This window comes from Natator depressus, chromosome 8 (assembly GCF_965152275.1).
Source record: "Natator depressus isolate rNatDep1 chromosome 8, rNatDep2.hap1, whole genome shotgun sequence".
Classification (NCBI taxonomy): Eukaryota; Metazoa; Chordata; order Testudines; family Cheloniidae; genus Natator; species Natator depressus.
In genome coordinates this window covers 52932974-52957731 of record NC_134241.1, presented here as the reverse complement: position 1 = coordinate 52957731, position 24758 = coordinate 52932974, and the positions used below count along the sequence as shown (strand labels likewise).

General features: G+C 49.1%; 1 protein-coding gene across 3 annotated transcripts in view; it reads right to left on the bottom strand.

Moving 5' to 3' along the window:
• Positions 1–24758, bottom strand: part of CACNA1E (calcium voltage-gated channel subunit alpha1 E) — a 318744-nt gene that overhangs the window by 65110 nt on the left and 228876 nt on the right. For all 3 annotated transcript variants that reach the window (XM_074961064.1, XM_074961066.1, XM_074961065.1), the window contains exons 13-23: positions 24360–24569; positions 22395–22507; positions 21935–22047; positions 21627–21758; positions 21176–21248; positions 19569–19686; positions 18950–19017; positions 15533–15630; positions 12280–12336; positions 7256–7873; positions 5415–5704 (exon numbers count right to left, since the gene is read on the bottom strand). In XM_074961064.1, the coding sequence (XP_074817165.1) occupies positions 5415–5704; positions 7256–7873; positions 12280–12336; positions 15533–15630; positions 18950–19017; positions 19569–19686; positions 21176–21248; positions 21627–21758; positions 21935–22047; positions 22395–22507; positions 24360–24569 (1890 nt within the window). The remainder of the gene's footprint in view (positions 1–5414; positions 5705–7255; positions 7874–12279; positions 12337–15532; positions 15631–18949; positions 19018–19568; positions 19687–21175; positions 21249–21626; positions 21759–21934; positions 22048–22394; positions 22508–24359; positions 24570–24758) is intronic.

Genomic DNA, 24758 nt, shown 5'->3' with positions numbered 1-24758 from the left:
CATTTGAGCACAGCACATGCCCAAAGGGGAGATGCTTCTGTTTTGCCTGAGGGCTGGAGGGTTTGTCCTGAGCAATATGCATCAGGCTGTTCCACCCTTCTGGCACAGGCCTGGGCCTTTTTTCTAGCACAGCTCTTGCGGGGGGAGTTTCCCTGTGGGCTCAAAGCACGGCTGAGAGACTCCTCCTGCATTTCTGTGGTTAGTGGAAAAAAGGCCTTGCCCCGCTGGGGATTGGCCTCGGTTACAACCTCCAGTGTAGCTGTACTAATGCAAACCGCTCGTGTAGAAAGGAAAAATCATGTTTCACTCCCGTGCAGCTTTTCTTCATCTGCTTAGTTGTTACAGCAGTGCCTGAGGCCAGGGGTGGGCAAACTTTTTGGACTAAACGCCACATCTGAGAATAGAAATTGTATGGTGGGCCATGAATACTCACAAAATTGGGGTTGGGGTGTGGAAGGGGAGTGAGGGCTCTGGTTGGGGGTGTGGGATCTGGGGTGGGGCCAGAAAGGAGGAGTTGAGGGTATGGGAGGCGGTTCTGGGCTGGGGCATGGGGGAGGGCTCCGGCTGGGGATGCGCGCTCTGGGGTGGGATTGGGTGTGATGTTATTGACGTAAACTGTGACCGTATAGATCATTGTTGCAACCACTGTTATATATTTGCAGCAAATATTGTACAAAGGTTGTCCAGTAAGGTGTCTATGAAAAGGTTATGATTTGCTGGTTATGATTATGCTGTCTGTATGTGTGTATCATTTTTGTATTTGAAGTTATGAATATTGGCTATATACTTGTATCTCAATATGTTTTGATTCTAAGTAGCCTCAGTGAAGCATCTGGTCAGCTTCTTAAGAAAGGACTATTCTCAGTAAGTGCCCAATCAAGAAACACTTAACTGACAATGGACTTTGGGAGACGCCAATCCACATCTGAGCTTTCCTGGGAACGTTCAAACTAACATGTAAACAATGGCATTGGCCTGTAAAGAACTGAGTCATGCATGGACATGTGACTTCCACGTGCAGAGAATATAAAAGGCCCTGAAAACCCCTCCATTTTGTCTTCAGTCCTGCTTCTGACCTCTGGAGAAACCTTGTTACAAACTGAAGCTCTGAACAAAGGACTGAATGACTCATCCCAACTGTGGATGTACTCCAGAGACTTGATTTGAACCTGTAGTTTATTCCATCACTGCTACAAGCCTGAACCAAGAACTTTGCCATTACTGTATGTAACTGATTCAATTTAACCAATTCTAGCTCTCATCTATATTTCTTTCTTTTTATGAATAAATCTTTAGATTTTAGATTCTAAAGGATTGGCAACAGCATGATTTGTGGGTAAGATCTGATTTGTATATTGACCTGGGTCTGCGGCTTGGTCCTTTGGGATCGGGAGAACCTTTCTTCTTTTACGGGGGTATTGGTTTTCATAACCATTCATCCCCGTAATGAGTGGCACTGGTGGTGATACTGGGAAACTGGAGTGTCTAAGGGAATTGGTTGTGTGACTTATGGTTAGCCAGTGGGGTGAGACCAAAGTCCTCTCCGTTTGGCTGGTTTGGTGTGCCTTAGAGGTGAAGAACCACCAGCCCGGGGCTGTAACTGCCCTGCTTTAAGCAATTTGTTCTGAATTGATACTCTCAGTTGGGTCCCACCAGAGGCAGCATTGTTACACTGGGGATGAGGAGTTTGGGGTGTAGGAGGGTGCTCCAGGCTGGGACCAAGGGGTTCGGAGAGTGGGAGGGGGATCAGGGCTGGGGCAGGGGCTTGGGGGTGTGGGGAGGTGAGGGCTCCGGCTGGGGATGTGGGCTCTGGGGTGGGGCTTGGGATGAGGGGTTTGGGGTGCAGGAGGGTGCTCCGAGCTGGGATTGAGTGGTTTGGAGGGCAGGAGGGGGATCAGGGCTGGGGCAGGAGGTTGGAGCGTGGCTGGAGGCTCAGGAGTGCAGGCTCCGGGTGGCACTTACCTCAAGTGGCTCCCGGAAGCAGCAGCACGTCCCTTCTCCAGGTCCTACGCGGAGGCACGGCCAGGTGGCTCTGCATGCTGCCCCGTCTGCAGGCACCGCCCCTGAAACTCCTGTTGGCCGCGGTTCCTGGCCAATGGGAGATGTGGGGGTGGCACTTGCAGCAGGGGCAGCGTGCAGAGTGGAGCCCCCTGGCTGTCCCTATGCATAGGAGCTGGAGGGGGGCCATTCCATTGCTTCTGGGAGCCATGTGGAGCGGCCCCTGACCCTGTTCCCCAGCTGGAGCGCCGGAGTGGGACAAGCCCCAGACCCCGCTCCCCAGTGGGAGCTCAAGGGCTGGATTAAAATGACTGGCAGGCCAGATCCAGCTTGCAGGCCGCAGTTTGCCCACCTCTGTGCTAGGCACTGTACAAACACAGAGTGGTAGACAGCCCCATCAGGAAGAGCTAGCAGTTGAACTAGACCAGACCCAGGGTGGGAGAAGGGCTCTAGCACACAAGCAGAGTGAACAATGGAATGGTAAGTTTCAGAGTAGCATCCGTGTTAGTCTGTATTCGCAAAAAGAAAAGGAGTACTTGTGGCACCTTGGAGACTAAACAATTTATTAGAGCATAAGCTTTCGTGAGCTCACTTCATCGGATGCATTCAGTGGAAAATACTGTGGGGAGATTTATATACACAGAGAACATGAAACAATGGGTGTTATCATACACACTGTAAGGAGAGTGATCACTTAAGATGAGCTAATACCAGCATGAGAGCCGGGGGGGGAGGGCGAGGGGGGAAGAAAACCTTTTGTAGTGATAATCAAGGTGGGCCATTTCCAACAGTTGACAAGAACGTCTGAGGAACAGTGGGGGGGGGAGGGGGAATAAACATGGGAAAATAGTTTTACTTTGTGTAATGATTTCAACAATTTCCATCCCACCATCAACCTCAGCCTGGACCAGTCCACACAAGAGATCCACTTCCTGGACACTACGGTGCTAATAAGCGATGGTCACATAAACACCACCCTATTCCGGAAACCTACTGACCGCTATTCCTACCTACATGCCTGCAGCTTTCACCCTGACCACACTACATGATCCATTGTCTACAGCCAAGCTCTACGATACAACCGCATTTGCTCCAACCCCTCAGACAGAGACAGACACCTACAAGATCTCTATCAAGCATTCTTACAACTACAATACCCACCTGCTGAAGTGAAGAAACAAATTGACAGAGCCAGAAGAGTACCCAGAAGTCACCTACTACAGGACAGGCCCAACAAAGAAAATAACAGAACGCCACTAGCCATCACCTTCAGCCCCCAACTAAAACCCCTCCAACACATCATCAAGGATCGACAACCTATCCTGAAGGATGACCCATCACTCTCACAGATCTTGGGAGACAGGCCAGTCCTTGCCTACAGACAGCCCCCCAACCTGAAGCAAATACTCACCAGCAACCACATACCACACAACAGAACCACTAACCCAGGAACCTATCCTTGCAACAAAGCCCGTTGCCAACTGTGTCCACATATCTATTCAGTGAACACCATCATAGGGCCTAATCACATCAGCCACACTATCAGAGGCTCGTTCACCTGCACATCTACCAATGTGATATATGCCATCATGTGCCAGCAATGCCCCTCTGCCATGTACATTGGTCAAACTGGACAGTCTCTACATAAAAGAATAAATGGACACAAATCAGACGTCAAGAATTATAACATTCATAAATCAGTCGGAGGACACTTCAATCTTTCTGGTCACTCGATTACAGACCTAAAAGTCACAATATTACAACAAAAAGACTTCAAAAACAGACTCCAACGAGAGACTGATGAATTGGAATTAATTTGCAAACTGGATACAATTAACTTAGGCTTGAATAGAGACTGGGAGTGGATGGGTCATTACACAAAGTAAAACTATTTCCCCCTGTTTATTCCCCCCCCCCGCCACTGTTCCTCAGACGTTCTTGTCAACTGCTGGAAATGGCCCACCTTGATTATCACTACAAAAGGTTTTCTTCCCCCCACCCCGCTGGTATTAGCTCAGCTTAAATGATCGCTTTCCTTACAGTGTGTATGGTAACACCCATTGTTTCATGTTCTCTGTGTATATAAATCTCCCCACTGTATTTTCCACTGAATACATCCGATGAAGTGAGCTGTAGCTCAAGAAAGCTTATGCTCAAATAAATTTGTTAGTCTCTAAGGTGCCACAAGTACTCCTTTACTTAATGGAATGGTAGCAAGTGTCATGTTAGTTCCATAATTTTTTTTAGCGGGTGTGTGTTTAGTCAGGAGAGGAATCAGCTAACTGGCAAGAAAAGGGAAAGGGGTGAAAGGGACAGAGCAGGGGACAAGGTATGAAGGGCAGGTGTGGAGCGAAGCTCAGGTGACAAGATGAAGGTATGTCTATGCTTGAGGAGACACACCCACACTAGTGCTTAGCCAGCTAGCACGCTAAAAACAGAAGCAGAGCTGTGATGGCCCGAACAGCAGGACAGATGATGCCATCCGAGACGCTAGCTACATACTCAGGTTGACTAGCCCTGTCCCGTCACTCAGGCCACTCCCAGCTGCACTTCTCTTCTAGCGCACTAACTCGATGGGTGCTAGGCGCAGGTACGTCTCCTCGAGTGGGAGCAGTCACCTCCCAGCTCCAGCACAGACATATTTGGCGAGGGAGGCAAGGTGGGAGCAGACAGCCGGTCAGCAGGGCAGGGGAAGGGAGAGAACAGTTTTGAGTCTTTTGACTGGAACGGCTGAAGGTCTCTGCTTTGTTTGCTCCTGCCCCGACGGCTGGAGTCTCTGGCTGGTTGCTCTCCGCAGTTTTACCCCAAGGCCACAGTGGAGTGGATTGGGGGGGGGGGGGCGGAGAGAGACATGCCCCGCCTGTTTCCTGCTGTGTGTCTGGGAGCGGGGTTCAAGCAGGGATAAACTGCCCTGGATCAAATCACAGTATAAAGCATTTTTGGCTGTCTACACTAGGCAGGTGCATTAGTGCAGCTGTACTGGGCCCTGGCTACTAATGGCTGAGATCATCAGTGGAGACGTGGCCTAACCACGAGGCAATGGATGTGAACATGGTGAATCAGAGCTGCAAGTGCCGTTATCCTGTGAGGCAACCTGGTAACCACCCAGCCACAGAAAAACCCCAGTGTTGGCTTTGCACATGTGGTAGCAACAGTGGGGGCACTAGTGTCATCTAAGCCCATCCAGAGCATCCTTCGGGACTTAGGTCCAACTTGCCACACAGGATATGGGGCCTTGGCTATGAATTCAGGGTTTGAGGGATGATGGGGTGGGGGTGGAGGGTTGACAGTGCTGGGGCTGCATGAATGCTGGAGGATCCTCTGGGGAATCCACAGTATTCCCAGCAGCCCTCAGGGGCCACTGCAAAGGAAGGCAGATCAGAGAGAGGCAAACAGCAAAAGAGACAGGTCCTCACTCTGTACCACAGTGGAGTCTTGGACATCGATCATGATGGTGGTGCTCTCGGTGACTTTCTCCATGTTGGCTGTGACGGAGGACAGCTCGGGTTCACTCCTGCTGATGGCTCTGCTCATCTCCATCTGCAAGCTGCCCAGCAGGGCTTGGTCACTGGTCTCCAGGCCGCTGCAGTCCTGCTCTGTCAAGCTAGCGTTCTTCTCCTCGTTGAGCTCACGGGGGACTTTGAGGGGGCTCATTTCCCGCATAGCCCCAGCAAAGGCAGCATCACTGGCTGGGATTTCATTGGTTCTACAGGAAGAAAGGAGGAAGGCAAGGGGAGAGAGAAGGACAGGTGGGATTGGGTGGGAAGAGGTGGGATGGGGGAACAAAAGAAGTGAAGATGACAGAGGGGAGCAGGGAGAGCAAATGGAGAAGACAAAGGAGAGAATAAAGAGGGAGAAATGGAGGTTGGGAAGTAAAGATAAAACAGGGAGAAAGAGAGAGAAATGAAACCATGTGTGCTTTTGGAATGATTGTTCTTGCAACATTAGAAAGGCATCAGCTGGAATATAATGAACACTGGATACAGTGCCCGACCTCCAAAAAGCAACCCTCTGTGTCTTAAGCAACCCTTTTAAAGTATTCCTAAAGTTTTCTGTGCAATATTCTTTGGTTAAAGATCAGCCTCTGATAACCAACCAAGTTTTCATTGGTCACTTGCATAGCTGGTTAAAATGGATTTCCCAGTATTTCGTCAGTAAAGGGGGATCTGAAGCACTCCTGGAAATAATGATTATTATATTATTTTTATATTCCTATTTATTAGCAGCTGTTGGATTTGGCTCTGGAGTGCATTGAACTTTTCTCAGCAAGTTCCTCTGACTACAGCGACACCAGTTGGTGAAGGCAGAAATAACAAACAATTCTATAACATTTTTCATCCATCGCTGTGCTCCAAGTGCTTTAACATCCTACTGCTGGAGACTCCTCTTTCCTGAGACAAGGACTGCCCTGTGTCCCCAAAACCCCATGCCAGCAGAAAAGACCAGAACAGCTGGGATTGCAACAAGCTGCTGGGGGGTTGGGAGGGACCAGCAGATCCTTTCCTGCCTTTGCTAATCTCCAGTCTCGAGGATGGGGAGAGAAATGATCTCCCTGCGGGATACCCAGGGGGCCCTGGAGAACACAGGTGGGAACATCTGAATAGGCTGTTGTATTCAATTAGATTTAATGGATTGGGCGTAGCAGCCATAACACAAATGTTACATTTCATGTTGGACCTTGTAGGGAGATGGGGGGAGGGGTCCCACTTAAACCAGGAGCCACGAGGTTTGCTGTCCCTGTTCCCGATCTGAAAATACTTCTCTTACGCCAGAAACTAGACATAGACCTGGTCAGAGCTTTATCACCTTGGGAGGAGACAGGGAGACTTCCCAAACCCCGGAGAAATGAGGATTACAGACCAAATCAGTGCCTTGTTTAAAAGCCAGCAGATGATGGTATTCTACATGACGGCTTACAGAAAGGTTACTACTGCACCTCGGGTGATTACTGGGGCACTGTCTGGAGCATCGTTCTGAGCAGTGCTTCCTGCCTAGGGGAGGGAGCTATTGACCAGGATCAAGGGACAGACTGGCTCCTCAGGAGAGACTGGGTGGGGAAAGAGAAGCAAAGCAAAAATGGACTAGAGGCTGCCAGAGGCTGGATGACAGATGAAAGGAAGGGCTCATGCCTGGGGATGCAGAACCATTGAGAGATCGGCCCACCCACACTGCCCTCCCACCCCCAGGCGCCAGGCTTGCCATCTCTCCACAAGAAGGAGCTGCAGATCATAGCCGTCAGGGATGGTGTGCCCTTTACCTGTTCAGCTCCTCGCCCGCCAGTGGCTCCTCCTGATTCGTGTCCTCCTTCCCCCCTTCATTTCTGGCCTGCTCTCCTTCCGTGGGATTGGCTTCCTCCAGGCTGGCCTCTTGGCTGGCTGACCTGCTCTCCAGGGCCCCAGCCGGCTCCTTCCCCTCAGTTCTCACTCTCCGGTGCCGGCTGCGCCTCTGGCTCTGCCTCAGCCGTGCTCGGTCTTCAATCCCTGTGCCTCCCCCTCCACCGCCTCCCTCCTCCTGCTCAGTCAGATCACAGTTCCCGTGGCATGATTTCTGATGCCATTGTTCCCTGTCTCTCTTGGCTCGAGAGGATGGGCTTTTCTCGTCCTCTTTGGTGCTTGGGCATGAGTTGGTGCCTGCAGTGGGTTGGTCCAGGCCTTCCGCCTGCGGGTGCTCTGCGCTGCCTCCATGATCCTCTTCACCCTTCTCCAAGGTTACATTTTCCCCAGGCATTTTCCTCCTGAATATGCTGGCGTGAGGGTTGATCAAGGGAGGGGCGTCCTTGTTGAGGCCCTCCTGGCTGGACATCTGCATGTGCCTACGGAGCTGACTGGTACGCTGCTCCCACACCGACATGTGATGTCGCCTTCTCCTGTCCCTCCTGGGAAAGGAAAACAAAGGGGTTCAGGCCACCTCTGTGCTGTCAGAAACCCGAGAACCCACCCCTAGATATACAGCGTGCACCTGGGCCCAAACGGACCCACACGGAGACCCTCATCGCCCTGCTCCTTGGGCAGGCGCTTCCCACGCAGCGGGCATGCAGTGCTACCACTCTGACTTGGGAGCGTTCTACACCCACTTGGCACTGGTGTCAAAGCCTACACAAGACGCAGGGCTCTGGGAAATCCAGCCCAATGTATAGGAGAGCTCAGACATGCAGACACATAGGCTCTGTACATCAAAAGACAGAACCCCACAGCTGGGCAGGCCCATACACACAAGCATGTGTGAGCCTACATATGCAAACACAAAACCAGACACCTACAGACACAAGGAAACGTGGGCGTGCATGAGCCCACACACGCAAATACATGAACACTTGAACCCGTGGAGCCAGTATATGTGGAACAATGTATACAAAAATATGGATGTTACAATTGCAGCTCTACCGACGTAAACACCTAATGCACAAATGTGCCATTGTACCTAAGGTACTAACACACATGGGCCACTCTACGCGAAATCCAGAAGCCGCTACATGCAAAATCATGGGCAGACGTGCACAAACGTTCGCGAGCAGTCTGCTGGTCTCATCTTGAGAACGCGGTGCATCCGCTGACAGGGATTGCGCTGTTTGGTTCATGCTGTTCAGGGTGACGGTGGTGGATAATAAGATCATTGCTATCCCAGATTAGTCCAAGCAAAGCGCTCAGCTTTGTGTGTATCACCAAGACCTGGCTGGCTGATGCAGCTGCCCCTGCACTGACCGACATTTCCCCCAGTTCGGGATGAGCTGAGAGAAGTCAGAGCAATAGTGGACTCATGTTATTTGCATCTAAATCCAGAGGTAGGAGGTGCCCTGTTCAGAAATGGATTCGTCTTAGGCTATGTCTACACTAGAGACCTTACAGCAGCACAGCTGTACTACTGCAGCTGCACCACTGTACGATCTATCGTGTAGTCACTCTATGCCGGCGGGAGAGAGCTCTCCCCTTGACATTATAAAACCACCTCCAACAAGCGGCGGTAGCTATGTCGGCAGGAGAAGCTCTCTCACTGACACAGCTCTGTGCACATCACCGCTGGTGCTGGCGAAACTTTTGTCGCTCAGGGGGATGGTTTTTTCACACCCCTGAGTGACCTACATTTTGCCGACATAAGTGGTGGTGTAGACATGGCCTCAGTGGCATACATGTCCCAGGAGAGAATGAAATTGGGATCACAGTGTACAGGCTGCCATCGCAGATTTCCCATGCCTGCTGCCTGGGTATTTGTCTAGGTCAGTGTTGGAGTCACTGAGGCTTTGGGCTGGTTCTTGTTTACACTACGGCCCCTTAAGCAGCACTCTGGCATTTACATTGACACCCACATCAGGGCCTCTCTTCCCTGTCAGAATGGTGCTGAGGGGCCTTAATATAAATAAGAATCAGGCCTGTACTGCACTGGGTGACCCCAAGTCCACACTCAGGGCTCCTGGGGGATCTCAGAGCTGCTATGAGTACTATCGGAATGGCCCCAGTGTCTTCCGGCTCTGCACAGATAACTGGAGGTGAGGAGGATGAACTCCTGTGTCATGCTCTCATTATAGCTCCTTCAAGTTTGAAGTCAGGACCCTCCATAACTCCCACTGGATCAGAGGATTTATTTTACTGGACTGACAGACTTGGTTGGTTTCAGATCTCTCTAAGGAGAATACTGTGTAGCCAATGGCCCACTCTAACAATGACCTGATAGGAAAGTATGATTATGTTTTGTCTATTAAACGTCCTCTTTCCATAGATCTTCCTCGCAGACCACAGTGTTATCCAGGTGGCTTGTGATGGATTAAATGTCAGAATGAGCCATCATCCCATTAACAGGATTCAAAAAAGAACTACATAAATTCACGGAGGATAGGTCCACCAATGGCTATCAGCCAGGACGGTGTCAGCACGGATGGTGTCCTTAGCCTCTGTTTGCCAGAAGCTGGGAATGGACGACAGGGAATGGATCACTTGATGATTATCAGTTCTGTTCATTCCCTCTGGGGCACCTGGATTGACCACTGTTGGAAGACAGGATACTGGGCTAGATGGACCTTTGGTCTGACCCAGTATGGCTGTTCTTATGATCTGTTCATTCTAAGGCGGACTGAGTCAAGTATTTTTGCTGCAAGGATTTCTTCATTTACTTCCTAGGGAGCACAGATCAGATCTAGACTGAAACGGACTCCCTCCATGGCAGCAGGGCAGCGTCTAGAGGGGATAAATGCAGTATCTTCTCTGGCTGAATTTCAGCCTGTTTCGCTAGAAGAGCTCTAATTGCGCCAACGGATAAAATCTAGCCTGGGAATTCTGGGCCTATTATTGAATAACAGTATAACCACCTCCCTTGGGGAGGGCAGGATGTTAACCTCCTCCAAGTGAATATTCTCAGCATCCAGCTCAGAAAACCATCTTCTAATGTTGCCTGTCTCTAACCTTCCTCTGGTGGGGAAGGTCACTGGGAAAGGCATTCCAGGCAGGTGTGGGGTCATTTGGAATCCTCAGATTTCCTTGACCCCTTTGAGTCTGGCTTTCTACTGTGTGGCTGAGATACTGGTAGTCTTCCTGGTAGCTGACTTGCCTCTAGCAAAAGCTGACGGGCAGATATCCATGTTGATTCTTTCAGATCTATCTTTCCCCACCCTTTTTTAAAAAAAGTAATTGAAATTTTTTCTTCCAAAAATAAGGGAAGAATAGGGAAAAAAGACAAAAGAACAAAAAAAGTAAAGGAATGCGAGGGGAAAGAAAGGAAAGGAAAAGAAGGGAGAGACCAGGAGGGGAAAGGAGAGCAACATCTCAGTTTCCATCTGCCAGGAATTAAACAACGGTTGTAATTAGATGTGCCTTCGTCACCTTGCAAACTCTGGTTCGGTGGTTCCGTTCTTCCCTGATGAAGAGATTCCAGAGGATAGTGCCTGGCAACTGCTCACTTACCCTCACGCACAGGATTCAGTTTTGTCACCCCTCCTCTTCAGTGTGGACGTAAAGCCAGTGGGGGGGGGGGTGCGTTTGGGCTCCATTGCCATTGACATGCAAATGACAAAGAGATGGAGGTCTTTGGCATCAGACCCAGACTGCACAGTCTCCTTGCTGACTCAGCGTGTAGCTGAAACAGGAGTTTGGATAAGAGTCCAGCCAAGATGTAGGGTGGTTGGGTAATGGACGTCAGGTATAAGGTCTGCCTCTCTTGTGGAAAGGGAGCTCTTACAGAACTGGGAGCATGGTGTGCTTTTATCCCATCTGCTTCTGGTTGAAACAATGGCAAACTTTTATCTTGGACATGAACTGCATCCCAGCGATCCAGAACCGTCACCTTCAGCTTGGACTGCTGCAATGTGGCTTACCCAAGGCTATCTTCAAAGACCAGTTGGAAACTAAAGCTAGTGTAGAATCCAGCTGCCTGCTCACTGAGCAGTACAGGGAGCTATAGCGATAGGGAGCATGCTACACCTGTTCTGCAACATCTGCACAAGCTGCCGCTTCCCTGCTGGGTGAAAAAGGGGCTGATTTTACCAATCTACAATGCCCTGTGTTGTCGGGGACTTTACCCCTGAGTGCCCCCCCCGACAATCAGACACCACTGCACCAGCTGAGATCAGCTTTTACTCACAGTCTTTCCATCTGAATGGCTGGAGGCAGGGCATTCTGAGTGGAAGGCTCTCACCTCTTGTGCTTGCTTCTCTCCTGGTCTGACAGAGCCAGAGTCTCTTGGCCAACAGGGTGGCAGTAATGTTCATCTGCCTGCTCGGCCTAGTGCCTTGGCAGGGGAGGGCTAAATTCTGGGGAAGGAGGTTGGTACACGTACATTCTCATAGATGCGCTCAGAGGGTAGGCTGATGGGTGTGTTTTAAGGGATCAAATAAAATCTTCAAAATATCGCAAATGTGCACACAAACAGGCTTCAAAGGACAGACACCCCCCCACAGGCACACGGACACACACTGATAAACGCACGTACAAGCAAGCACACGCATACGGCACAAACGTGCACAGGCAGACACATGCCGGCACACACAAATAAACAGACACCAGCTCACATGTACCTACAGTATCCGCACACACACTAAAGTGCTAACCTACACAAGCACACACAGATACAAGCAAACGGAGGCACAAGAGAGCACACTTAGTTTAGACACACACAAATGCACACACACACTAACAGATGTGCAGAGGCAGGAGCACACACAAATCATATGCCCAGAGGAGCAAACATACGCTCCGAAATAGGCTATGTAGAGGCCTAAATTTAGCACACACAAAAATACATGTAGCCACATATGCACACAGCCACACACAACACGCAACCATATGGCACACATACAGTTGGCTGCTGCGTGGCTCCCACATCGACATGTGGTGTCTCCTCCTTCTGTCCCTTCTGGGAAAGAAAAATGAATGGGTTCAGTCCACCTCAACCCTGCACGGACTTGCACACCGCCAGCCACAAGCAGAGAAACACTCGCACTCCTGCGCAAACGCATACAGTGATTTCAGGCATCCATCACCAGCATGCACACGTGCGTAACTGCACAGCGTGCAGATGTATGTACAAATGGAAATGGGTTCATCACACCCACAAACTTCTATATAAACATGTAGAGATCATGGAGCAAATACTTTTGCAAACAAATTCATCCATTCACACACACGCAAACAGATTTATACAGAGATATGCACATACTGATACAGGCATTTCAAAGGTGTTGGGCTGCCAACACAACAGGGGCATATAACATTATATATATACAGACACCTGCGCTCACTGATCCTTAAATACACAGCACCTGATTTTCATTTACATGAAGAGCCCTTCACACTGCTTTGACAGTATAAAGGATTCCTAAAGAGGGTTATGGAGAATTATGCCCATACACTTACTGTATGCATTCAGTCACATATACATACACATGCCACCTAGAACATATGTGCATGAAACACATGCAACATTTTGCCAACCCATATACAAATCATACATATTGTGCATACATATGATATATGCAAGGATATATTCACAGACTGCACACAAGCAAGAACTTGGTACCCATACAAAGTACATGCACATAGGACATGCAAGGAAGCAATGACTGCATGCACACAACAGCATAACTATATACTCATCACCAGGGATAAGAATGCTAGTCCTCTTTGTACACCTCAAACAAAGGTATACAGACATGCAAAGAAATATTTACAGAGTTACACATTAATAAAGGCATACGTGCCCACATGGTGACTTCATGACTGATATTCACACGTGCAAACACCAATGCATATGTATGCAGTTATATGCCAGAACAAATGCAGACGTAAAAAGTACACGCTAACATGACCATTCCTACATTCAGTGGCAAAAGCATAAACATGCCCATGTGCCAAACCTGCAAACCCATCTGCACATTAGGCACTGACATACCACACCACACACCCAAACCCATCTGCACATTAGGCACTGACATACCACACCGCACACCCAAACCCATCTGCACATTAGGCACTGACATGATGCACCTTACACACAAACCTACCCATGTGGTAGGAACCTACGCACCACACACACAAATCCATCTGCATGGAAGGCACCTGTGCACTGTACATGCGAACTCATCCACACAGTAGACACTCATGCAAACCTGTCCATATGGTAGGCATCCACATCCCATTCATTCAAACCTACCTTCATGGTAGTCACCCAGTCACCATATACACAACCCATGCATATGACAGGCACCCACATACGTACAAATCCACCCTTGTACACACATGCCTGCACACAGATACACGTACTTCCATAATTTCACTCTTCTTCCCCACATCATTTTAGCATTAGGTCTTCTCCTCTTCACCTTTTTGTACACTCTACTTTAATTCCCACTGTTCCTACCACTGGTACTCCTGCACTAGCAACCATGGAAGTGCTAGAGTAGACAAGGCACAAGCAGCTGTGTAGAGCTCTGGCCAAATTCGAGTTCCCCGACCATCGTTCACGCTAGTGGAGTACACTGTACTGGCAATGCTTGGTAACCTTTGATGGAAAAGTCTAGTGTAGACACAGCCTTTGAGTATCAAACTTATTCCACCTATCACCACTTCCTCCCAATTTGCCTACATCCATCCATTCTCTAGTCTTCTGCTACATTCTAAATCCCTTCATTTCTTAAAATCCATCACTCACTCTGTAGATCCAGCAGCCAGCTTCCCACACACTGACAGCCAGCATGGCTCTGGAGAGCCCATCGCAGCAGTCAGACTAAGAGGTCTCTCCCCAAAACCATCCCCCAATATAGCCTCTTCCACTTCCACAGAAGCGTCACATAGGCAGTTCCTTTCCCAGGGAATGGGCAGGTCTTACAGCATCTCTGGCCCAACTAGAAGTAGGACATGCCAGAAATCCAGCAAAGCAGCCTGTTCTCGTGACAACCTCAGCCCAGTGTTGCAGACCCAAGAAGTTCAGACAGTTTGGATGCTATCTGGAGAAACAGATGAAGTCAGGAGCTTCCCTGAACCTTCACAGTGGAGCTGACCAGAGGATGACAACTTTGTTTTGCAAAGGATTTCAGCATTTGGTTTTGATTAGAATCGGAATGAAACATGAAAACTTCAAAATCCTCCACGGAAGGAAAATTTCATAAAGATTTCCTTTAGGATCAAAATATTTGTCTTGAAAAAAATCAAAACATTCCATTTTGACTTCATTTTAGAATACCAAGTACAAACGTTTGAAACTCAAAATCATTTCAAAACGAAAAATGGAAATGTTCTGTCCCCAAAGTGACATAATGGGATGTTTCGACACTGGCAGAACCTTTTTGCTTTTTTTCCCCCCCTGAAACAAAATCTCAGCAAAATTGACACAATTTCCCAAAGCGTTTAGATTTCTATGGAACTGCTTTTTCTGATGGGAAATGGTTCTGTCGGTGTTGTTCTGACCAGCTCTAATCCAGAGGCTCACTCATTAGATCCCCTTTTTTGCCCCCATAATGGAGTCACTGATGGTTGCCCCCCAACCCCTGCCACAATGGAACTGTTAGTGGGCGCTCCTCTTACAGAGGAGCCAACAGGGCTCCTTCCTCCTCCTCCTCCAGGGATGACTGTGGGGTCTTCTCCTTTATCAGAGGACTCAGTGCAGACCTCTTGCAGAGGGCGCAGGTCTCTGACTTCCCACTCTTAGCACATGCAGAGATGAAAACCTTCTGTATTGCTTCTATATAAAGACTGGAGTTTGGGATGTTTAGGACAGCAAGCGCAATCAGTAACCAGCGCTGTCTGTTGATGTAGCTACCACCTTGAAACTGCCAAGATCCCCCATAATTAACAGCAGACCTGGCCCCTTTCTATTGGTCTGATCCAATTGTGTTGCTTCAACACCATCAATGAACGGTGCCCTTGCCCTGCACGAGAGCAACACCTTTGTGTTACCTGTACCCTACGTGTGCATGCATATGTACATGCCTCACATTGGTGCTACCCCTTGCATAGTCCCCTCTCTCTTTCACGGCATGAGTGGCTATCACCATGAAGAGCTTAGGGACAGGTGGAGGTGGTTGCTGACACGGTGCATGCGGAGGGTGACTCACTCAATCGCGGGCATGTTTGGAGCAGACATCGGGCTGACTTCCTTGGCTTTCTGCAGGGCGTGCTTTTGGTTAAAAGCCTCCTCTTCCTCCTGCTCATCCTAAATGTCAAACAAAAATGTCTGTTACCAGGGAGCACCAGGGAGCTTACATCCATCCAGATGTTGCAGGGGATTTGCGTGGTTATGCTGGATGCAAGATGCTGCAAACCAGGCCTGGTGCAGCCAGTAAGAAAAGGCTCGGAATGAAGCCACCAGAGTTGAGATGAGCCTTCTGAATTGCCCAGTGTGGTTTTTATTTTCACAAAGCCCAGTCAAAACTGACATGGTTTCCTCGTTATGCCCAATCTTTTCAAGGGTTTTCTCAGCAGGTTAGGCTCCAGCGTAGTGCCCCATCACATAGTATTTGCCATAGCAGGACCTACCCAAGCTGGCATTCTGACTCTGGCAGTTGCTAATATATGATGTTTATCAGGAAGTAGACAAAAAATCCCATAGTGCTCCTGACTTATTATGACCAGAATGTAAAGACCAGAACCCAGGATACCTTCGATACTGCTGCAGGGAAGAGGGGGAGTATATGGTACTTCCTTCTCCCCAAAAGACATGTGAGGGGAAAAGACTACACTGAAGAGAATGGGACACTCCCTGCACCTCACAGACCCGAGCACTGCCAGTGTGGGAGCTGAGAGGGGCAGAATGGGGCACCCTCTGACCCCAAACCAAGCAAGTGGGACAATGGGCGGGGCAGAGGGGTGTGCATGAGGATGAAATTGGGAGACCACCTGCTTCAGTAGGTGTGTGGGGAAGACTGGTGCCACTCCGCCCCCAGAGTATGTGGGGAGGAGCTGAGGAGAAGGAAGCTCACCCTGCCCCCGAAGTGTATAGAGATATATACGTGCACAAGCACATAATGGGGGGGAGGGTATTCACAAGAGCACAGTGTGTGGGGGGTGCATGCGAGTGCTGGGGGGTGGGGGTGGGTGTAGGGGGGAGCGCAAGGGGGTGCATGTGTGCACATGCAATGTAGGGGGTGCATGCAGGGGTGTGGTGCACAGGGGGGGCACATGTTGGCACTAACGTCTGAACAAATATTTCCCGGGACAATTCTCAGCATAAGCCTGGGGCAGTTCTGTGTATCCCGGTGAATTTTAGCAGATTTTCTCTAAGATTAATGAGGAGATTGTAAAAGTTTGGGGCTGGGATAAATTACTAGATATTTAGGTGCTTATCCGTATCTGCAGATGCCCCATATGACCCCTGTATCTCACCCCAAATTCTGATTCCCTCTTTCTTTCTCCTTCCCTGAGTCTTGCCCAATCAGCTACTGCCCCTGCCAGTATCTGCATAGGGGGGTCTAGTGGCAGGGGGCAGCTATTCTAGTTAAAAGAGGAAATCCAGCAGCAGCAGCAGCCAACCATGCCTAGGCATGGGCCAGGCCTGGACTCCCTGCCAAAGCTGGTCTGATCCAAGGCTGCAGTCTCTGTACTGGGCAGCATGGACGTTTAGATATTTCTCTGCCTGTCTGACAGGGTGGTCGGGGTCCATTCTTGACCCTACCTGGGATCATATTACCCTCATGAGTTTGGCTGAGTTACTGCAGCAAGAAATGCCATTTGTCGCCTTATGTCCATTCAGCCCCAGTAAAAACCCAGCACACTCTTTCCTTCATTGATGCTGCCCAGAATCAAGGATGTGAGGAAACGGAGGTGACTGGGAAAGCCTAGATTTCAATATCTCAGGTGCTTCCTTCCCCACTTCGGCCACATACTCTGTCCTGAAAGCATTAGAGCTGCACCAGTCTCCTCCCTCTGAAGTTAGCGAGGCAGTGACAGTAGAGAGTGGAGGTGATAAATCTCCCTGCGTGAGTCACCCTATGGTCACCCCTCCCCGTCCCTCTGAGGTGCCATCTGCACTACCCAGGAAATGAAGTCCTCTCGGCTCTGCTCCCCAGTGGGAAGATACACATTTGTGTCCGTGTCCCCGCCCCGAGGAAAGTTAGATAACATAATGGATTATTCTGCTCCATTTCACTCGCCTCAAGCAAATCCGATTTACACAGGTGCTGGAGGCTACTCGCTGAGCCCTGAGAGCATAAGGAACAGACAGACCACGGAGGAAATAGGCAGCATGGAGCCTCATGGAGCCTCTACACTTTGGGGACCAACCCATTCTAAGACTAACAATGATCTTGGCTGTTTTTACCTACACGCAGCAATCCAGATGGTGTCAGAGCCCAAAGACTTCCCAGCAGGGCACTGAAGTCTAGTCTGGCATCGTCCCAAGCTGCAATTGTTAACTAATGATAACTGCACCAGTGTCAGACACGTAATAGGTGAGATGATTTTAAAATTGTTTGCACTTTCCATTTTCAGAATGCTGGACAAATCTTAGCTAATGACTCCTCACACCACACCTTGGGAGTGGGAAATAGGCTAAACTGAGGTGGAGAGATTTCGGCCCTGATTCAGGAAAGCACTTAAGCACACGCTTTAGTTTAATCATGGGTTTGAGGACTTCAGTAACTCAGCTCAAGGCTAGGGGTCTATTATAGGAGTGAGTGGGTGAGGTTCTGTGGCCTGTGATGTGAGGAGGTCAGACTAGATGATCATGATGGTCCCTTCTGGCCTTAAAGTTTATGAGTCCATGTGTGTGAGTGCTTTCTGGAACAGGGATGGACTTTAGCACGTGCTTTCCTGAATCAGGGCCTAAGTGACTTGCCCAGTGGTAAGGGCTTGTCTACACTTGAAAGTTACTTCAGAGTAAGGTAGGGTGGAAATCTGAAGTGCAATAGCTATTGTGGAATAGCTATTCCGGTCAATTTTCCCCACGTAGACAAGCCCTAAATCAGTGGTAGAACCAGGATTAGAAATCAGGCTTTCATCTCCAACCTCAGCCCACCACGCCATGCCATCTTTCTCAAGGCAGGAGCTCGTGATGCAGGCTCTAGATACTCTTGCCCTTCACCAACAGAAACACAGGTTCAAATCCTGCTGAGGTTCCAAATGGAAGTGAGGTTTGGTGGTCATAGCCATCACACTCTTCAAAACTACTGCCCAGAAGAGGCCCAAGGCTGGAAGAGCAGTGCATGACAGAGATGCATTGACAGAACTCTGAGGGGGAACCGGGCTAGAACAGCAGGCGTGGGGCAAGGTTAGCACTGAGAAGCGGACAGAGGCCAGACTCAGTGCAGCGTTACTAGCCCTCCTCTTCCATAAGCACTAAGTTTACTCACAAATTTAAAATCAAAGAAGGAAAAAAATAGGGAATGGGCTTCCCAGGTGACCATGACAAGGACTCAGAAGTGGATTCCTGGGCCATATGGCATGGACCCTGTGTGGGGTCCATATGGACAGTCTGAACAAGGCTCATTCTGTAGTAAGGTGTGGGGGGGAGGGGAGAGAGCATTCGCATCCCTTACCTTTGTCAGCTCCTGAGCATTGGCTAGGTTGTCCACAGCGATGGCCAAGAACACATTCAGCAGGGTGTCTGGGGGCGTTAAGAGTCGACACATCATGTGATAATGGCCTGAGCTTCTACAGTGACCAATGAGGGAACAAACAGGACCCCACTCCCTTGACACAGAGGAATGTGCCGGCTTCAGAGAGAGGAAACCAGCACCACTGAAGGGACCAGGCAGTTGAGGGGCCCTACTTCACTTCAGGGATAAACCTCTACTTTTCAGAAGCAGAAAGAGGCTGGATTTGAACCAGGGTGGGAGGGAAGGGGTCCCCCGGCCAGCCTATAGCATGGTCCCTCAGCAGGAGACAGGAGCGCGGAGTGTCAGGGACACACTTTTTCCTTCATGTCTGAGGGGGATGATTGTGGGACCAGGCTCCCATCCTGGCATTTGTGGTGGGATAACTGTAGGACAAGGCTCTTACCCCTGCCATGTGAGATGCAGAAAGGAACTTGGGGACACCCACTCCCTTGATATGAACAGAGCACTGAGTCGCTGATGAGCAATGGGAGGAGTTATCCTCTCACAGAGAGACAGGACAGAGGGTGCTCTCTCTAAAACGTAGCAACCAAGAGGATACAGTTTCCAAACAAGGTGAGGATGATGAAGTAGATGGAGGACCACATGCCTGAGCGAACTCCGCCCTGGGAGCGAATCCCGTTGTACATCACCTCGTTCCAGTCCTCGCCCGTCAGGATCTGAACAAACAAACAGGCGGCACTATCACCCACGCTATTATTTTACATATAGCCCACCAGTTTTCTGTATGCAAATGTGTGCAGGAGGTGGTCCAAGGATGGAGATCCTGTCTCACGGACGATGCTGCCCCACAGCTGGATTACATGGGGGAGCAGAGATCCGCTCTGTGGTGAGGAGTTAGGTGTCTTCCAGAGATTTTTGGAATCTACAGCATGTGGGAGTAGAACTCCAGCTTTCATTTAATTTAGGGGTGTGGATCTTCACTCCTTTATGCCAGCGTAACTCACTGAAGGCAATGGAGATACACTGGCATAAGCCCCCATGTAGCTGCATGGAGAACCAAGCCTTAAGATTAAGAACATAAGAATGGCCCTACTGGGTCAGACCAAAGGTCCATCTAGCCCAGTATCCTGTCTTCCAACAGTGGCCGATGCCAGGTGCCCCAGAGGGAATGAACAGAACAAGTAATCAAGTGATCGATCCCCTGTTGCTTATTCCCAGCTTCTGGCAAACAGAGGCAAAAGACGTGTGAGGGGAAAAGGCTACACTGGGGAGAATGGGACACTCCCTGCACCTAACAGACCCAAGCAATGCCAGTGTGGGAGCTGAGAGGGGCAAAATGGGGCACCCTCTGACCCCATTCCTGCCCATCCTGGCTAATAGCCATTGATGGACCTATCCTCCATGAATTTATCTAGTTCTTTTTTGAACCCTACTATGGTCTTGGCCTTCACAACATCCTCTGGCAAGGAGTTCCACAGGTTGACTTTGTGTTGTGTGAAGAAATACTTCCTTTTATTTGTTTTAAACCTGCTGCCTATTAATTTCATTTGGTGACTCCTAGTTCTTGTGTTATGAGAAGTAGTAAACAACACTTCCTTATCTACTTTCTCTACACCAGTCATGATTTTATAGACCTCAGTCGTATCTCCCCTTAGCTGTCTCTTTTCGAAGCTGAAAAAGCCCAGTCTTACTAATTTCTCCTCATATGGAAGCCGTTTCATACCCCTAATCATTTTTGTGGTCCTTTTCTGAACCTTTTCCAATTCCAATATATCTTTTTTGGGATGGGGCGACCACATCTGCACACAGTATTAAAGATGTGGGCATACCATGAATTTATATAGAGGCAACATGATAATTTCTGTCCTATTATATATCTCTTTCTTAATTATTCCCAGCATTCTGTTTGCTTTTTTGCCTGCCACTGCACATTGAGTGGATGTTTTCAGAGAACTATCCACAATGACTCCAAGATCTCTTTCTTGAGTGGTAACAGATAATTTAGACCCCATCATTTTATATGTATAGTTGGGATTATGCTTTCCAATGTGCATTACTTTGCATTTATCCAGCTTCTAGATTTTTTGGTTCTAAAGAGAACTTCAGAATATGAACCACCCCGGGTCATGGATAAGAATCAGATAGGCGGAGGTATTGACTGTATGGTAGAAAAATCCAGCTGCCTCGTTTTCACCAGGCCCCTACCTGAAACACTGTCATGATGGCTGCAGGGAAGGTGTCAAAGTTTGCAGAAGGAGTCCCATCCATGAAATTAAATCTGAAAATGAACCAAAGGGAAATGCTGGAATACAGAGGTGGCACCACATCACTGTTTTCTGTCCTCTGAGGTCTGCTGCTCCTATAACAGCCTACCCCATCCATTCACCACTTCCCTCGACTTTCCCTTCTTCTTTGTCCCCATTTCACCTTTATCATGAGACAGGTAAGGACCCCGGAGCACTTGTGCAGGAATCTGAACAGACATCATGCCCATTTTGTCCTGAACTAGCCTGATCTAAGGCCCTTCAGAAAAAGGAACGTTACTGGTTATCTGGTGCGAGTTGGTGGGTCAGTGTCTTCCTTGAAAGGGTGGGAGATGATATTATTCACTGAAAATAAAAGGGCTCCAATCTTCCCTGGCCTTTCATGCACTTACCTGCCTCCAAACAGCTGCATTCCCAACAGGGCGAAGACAACAATGAAGAGGAAAAGGAGGAAGAGCAAGCTGATTATCGACTTCATGGAACTCATCAGGGAGACCACCAAATTCCTCAAGGATGCCCAATACCTGGAAAATGCAGATGATACTGTAGCACTAGGAGTAGGACTGTGCAGGACAAGGGGACTCTGGATCTGTGATGGCAGCCAGATGAGAGCGAGGAGCCAGAAGGGGATAGTGAAAGGGCCAGGTGGGCCGAGGGGTAGGGAGCCAATAGGCAGGGATGCATGGTCCTCTTTACTTACTTTGTTATTTTAAATATTCTCAGAAGACGGAGGGCTCGTAAGACGCTGATCCCGAAAGAGGTGCCTGGTCTGAAGACAGCCCAGACCACTTCAAAGATGCTTCCCACTGTGACCTGGGGGATCAGAAACACACATGAGAATAGAGCCTGTGTATATAACATGGGCCTAAAGTGTCAAGGACCATAGTAATCACAGGAAGTCCCCCTCAGGTGTGCAACTCCCTTTGATGCCCAGCCCTATGTAATCAGAAGCTAGTAGTTTGGATCTCAGTACTGCTGTAACAGACTATGTTGCTTGCCTTCCTATCCCTTCTACAAGGCACACCCCCTCCCCACAGCCCTCTGGAAGGACTGTCCCATTCCCCTTCCCTCTTTAAGTTACGTTGTAAACGCCCCGCCCCAAGACCTGCAGACTGTTCTGCTGTCCTACAGCATTTGCCCTAGTTTCATGTGCTGCTTACCCCACAGTCAAAGCAGTTGAAAGAGGAATGAAAGTAAAGGCGCGGCCCCATTCCATACATCTTTAAGGACATCTCCAGGAGGAAGAGCCCAAGGAACAGGAACTCTGCATAGTCTGAAACGGGGAAATTCAGGTGCATTAGCTACACATCTGCTTCTCCTTATCTGTGCTTAGAATACAGTGTAAAGAGCTGATACAGTGACCCCTGCATGGGGTGTCAGCAGACAAACCTTCAGCACTCCAGGACAAACCTCTACCACTTGATCTAAAGGAATAACTCCATTAGCTGGTTGCAGCTGTAGGTTACTAAGCTCTAGTGGCCCAGCCACTAGAGGGGGACATGACAGACTTTACCAATGTGTTATGCTGATACTAGAGTTTCTGCGACCTTGTGCAAAGACAAGCAGAGTCCCCAAACAGACCTCACTAATCAAACTCAGCACATTCTAGGAGATAGGACAACCAGACAGGGGGATCAAAGTCCTTTTCGCTGACTCTGTAGGGAAGGAATGTGGAATTGGTTGGTTCTCTCTGGAGATCTAGGAAGGTTGTGTGAATCAAGCTGCTTGCCTTCATGAATCATAGATAACTGCACCCCCAAACTAAGTTTTCAAAGGGCGTATGTTATCAGGGAGAGTGTCACAGAAGAATGGGTTTACTCACTTAAGTGCACTCACTTCTGCAGTGGAACACAGCTGTGGTTTAACAGCACACAACAAACACTACACAACAGTTTTAGGGGCAGAAAAGAAGAACTTCTCTAAATTAAACTGCAGGGGAACTTTCGTAGCCCTGATGGAATTACTCCACAGCTGGAATCTAGCCAAGACATGCAGTTATCAGCTGTACGCTTGTGAAAAGTGTCACAGGATCTTTCAGGAACATGAGTGGCCAAGTCAGTTTTCTATATTGTCCAAAAGGTAGCTCTCATTAGAACCAGCTGCCATACCACGCCGTCTTGTGCTGACATCTCAGCAGACAGCTTCAGAGACTTGAGCTGAATCCGTATTTGAATGGGAGTCTTTCAAGGTGTAGCAGGAGTGGTATACATTCAGTAGGTGTCACTATTCCTACCCTGTGAGTACTGAAACAATGCCCCCGGAGCACTATGTTGCTGTCTGTAGGACAAAATGTAAAACTGAGGTTCTGATTATTCATGGCTGTCAGTTCATGGCCGTCAGATATATGGCAATTTTTTTAACTCTGGTGCCCTGGACAAACTCTAATTGGGAATTATATTCTGTCTCCCCACAATCCTCGTTGGATTCAGTTGGCCACAATACACTTCTCATTTGTGCCCAGATCTCTTGTGTTGTGCCATAGTTCTCTGTTAAACAACTCAAGGATGGCTGCATTTCTGTGCTGGGACAAAGGATTCCACTCCGACCTGTCTCAGAGGGTGTTAATTAGTCTTTGTTCATTACATTACTATAGCAGGGTAAACTTACTGTTATGTCCCCACTTCACACTCATACAAAAAAGAGTCACTTCCCTTGAAATCTGTATTGGATTTGAATGACATGGGTCCAGTCAAACTCATTCTTGTTTATCTGCTGGGAGGGAAGCAGAACTGAAAAGGATTTCAGTGATAATGAGCAAGACCTCAGGCATCAGTAGAAATGGGCTGTGTACAATATTCTGGATGGCAAGCGTGATTCTGATCTCCCTCCAGGTTCGTGCCAGTCTGACTCCATTGATCTCAATGGAGTTCACTCCTGATTGACACTGGGGTGACAAGAGAATCAGCCAACAGCTAAAGATCTTCCTGTAACAGGCTGTGAGTTGCTGCCCACTCCAGTCCTCCTGGAAAGGCGGCAAACCATGCCATATGCTGATAGTCCTGGGGCTCCAAGCACCCACATGCCTTGCTTGCACAGATGGCTGACCCGGGGTCAGGGGGACTGGTGTTCTGTACAGCCTGTGTCACTGTAACACACCCAGACAAAGAGGGGGACCTGGAACTCACAGAGGAGGTGGGTGAGCCACGGAGGCTGGTTGTGATGGACAATGGCCACACAGGCAGTGTTGAGAGCCACCACGCTCAAGACGGTCCAATAAAACACTTGGGATTTCACCATATGGCGAACGGAGATGCGCAGAAGCCGCTCCTTGTGCCGGAAATAGGAGGCGCCATCCACTTTAGCGCTCCTGATGCTGCCACGAGCGAGAGGGGTACCTGAGAGAGAGAGGCCAGGAGAGAACAATGGAACACAGTGGTTTTGCTCAGCAGAGGACCTGACCAGGTCAAACTCCCTTCTGACCAGGGGATGGGAGGAATTATTTCCTCACTCAAGGGCTCCACTATGGCAGGATGGGCTTAACCTGCCAGCTCCTATACTAGCTCTGTAATGCAGCAGAAACAGGG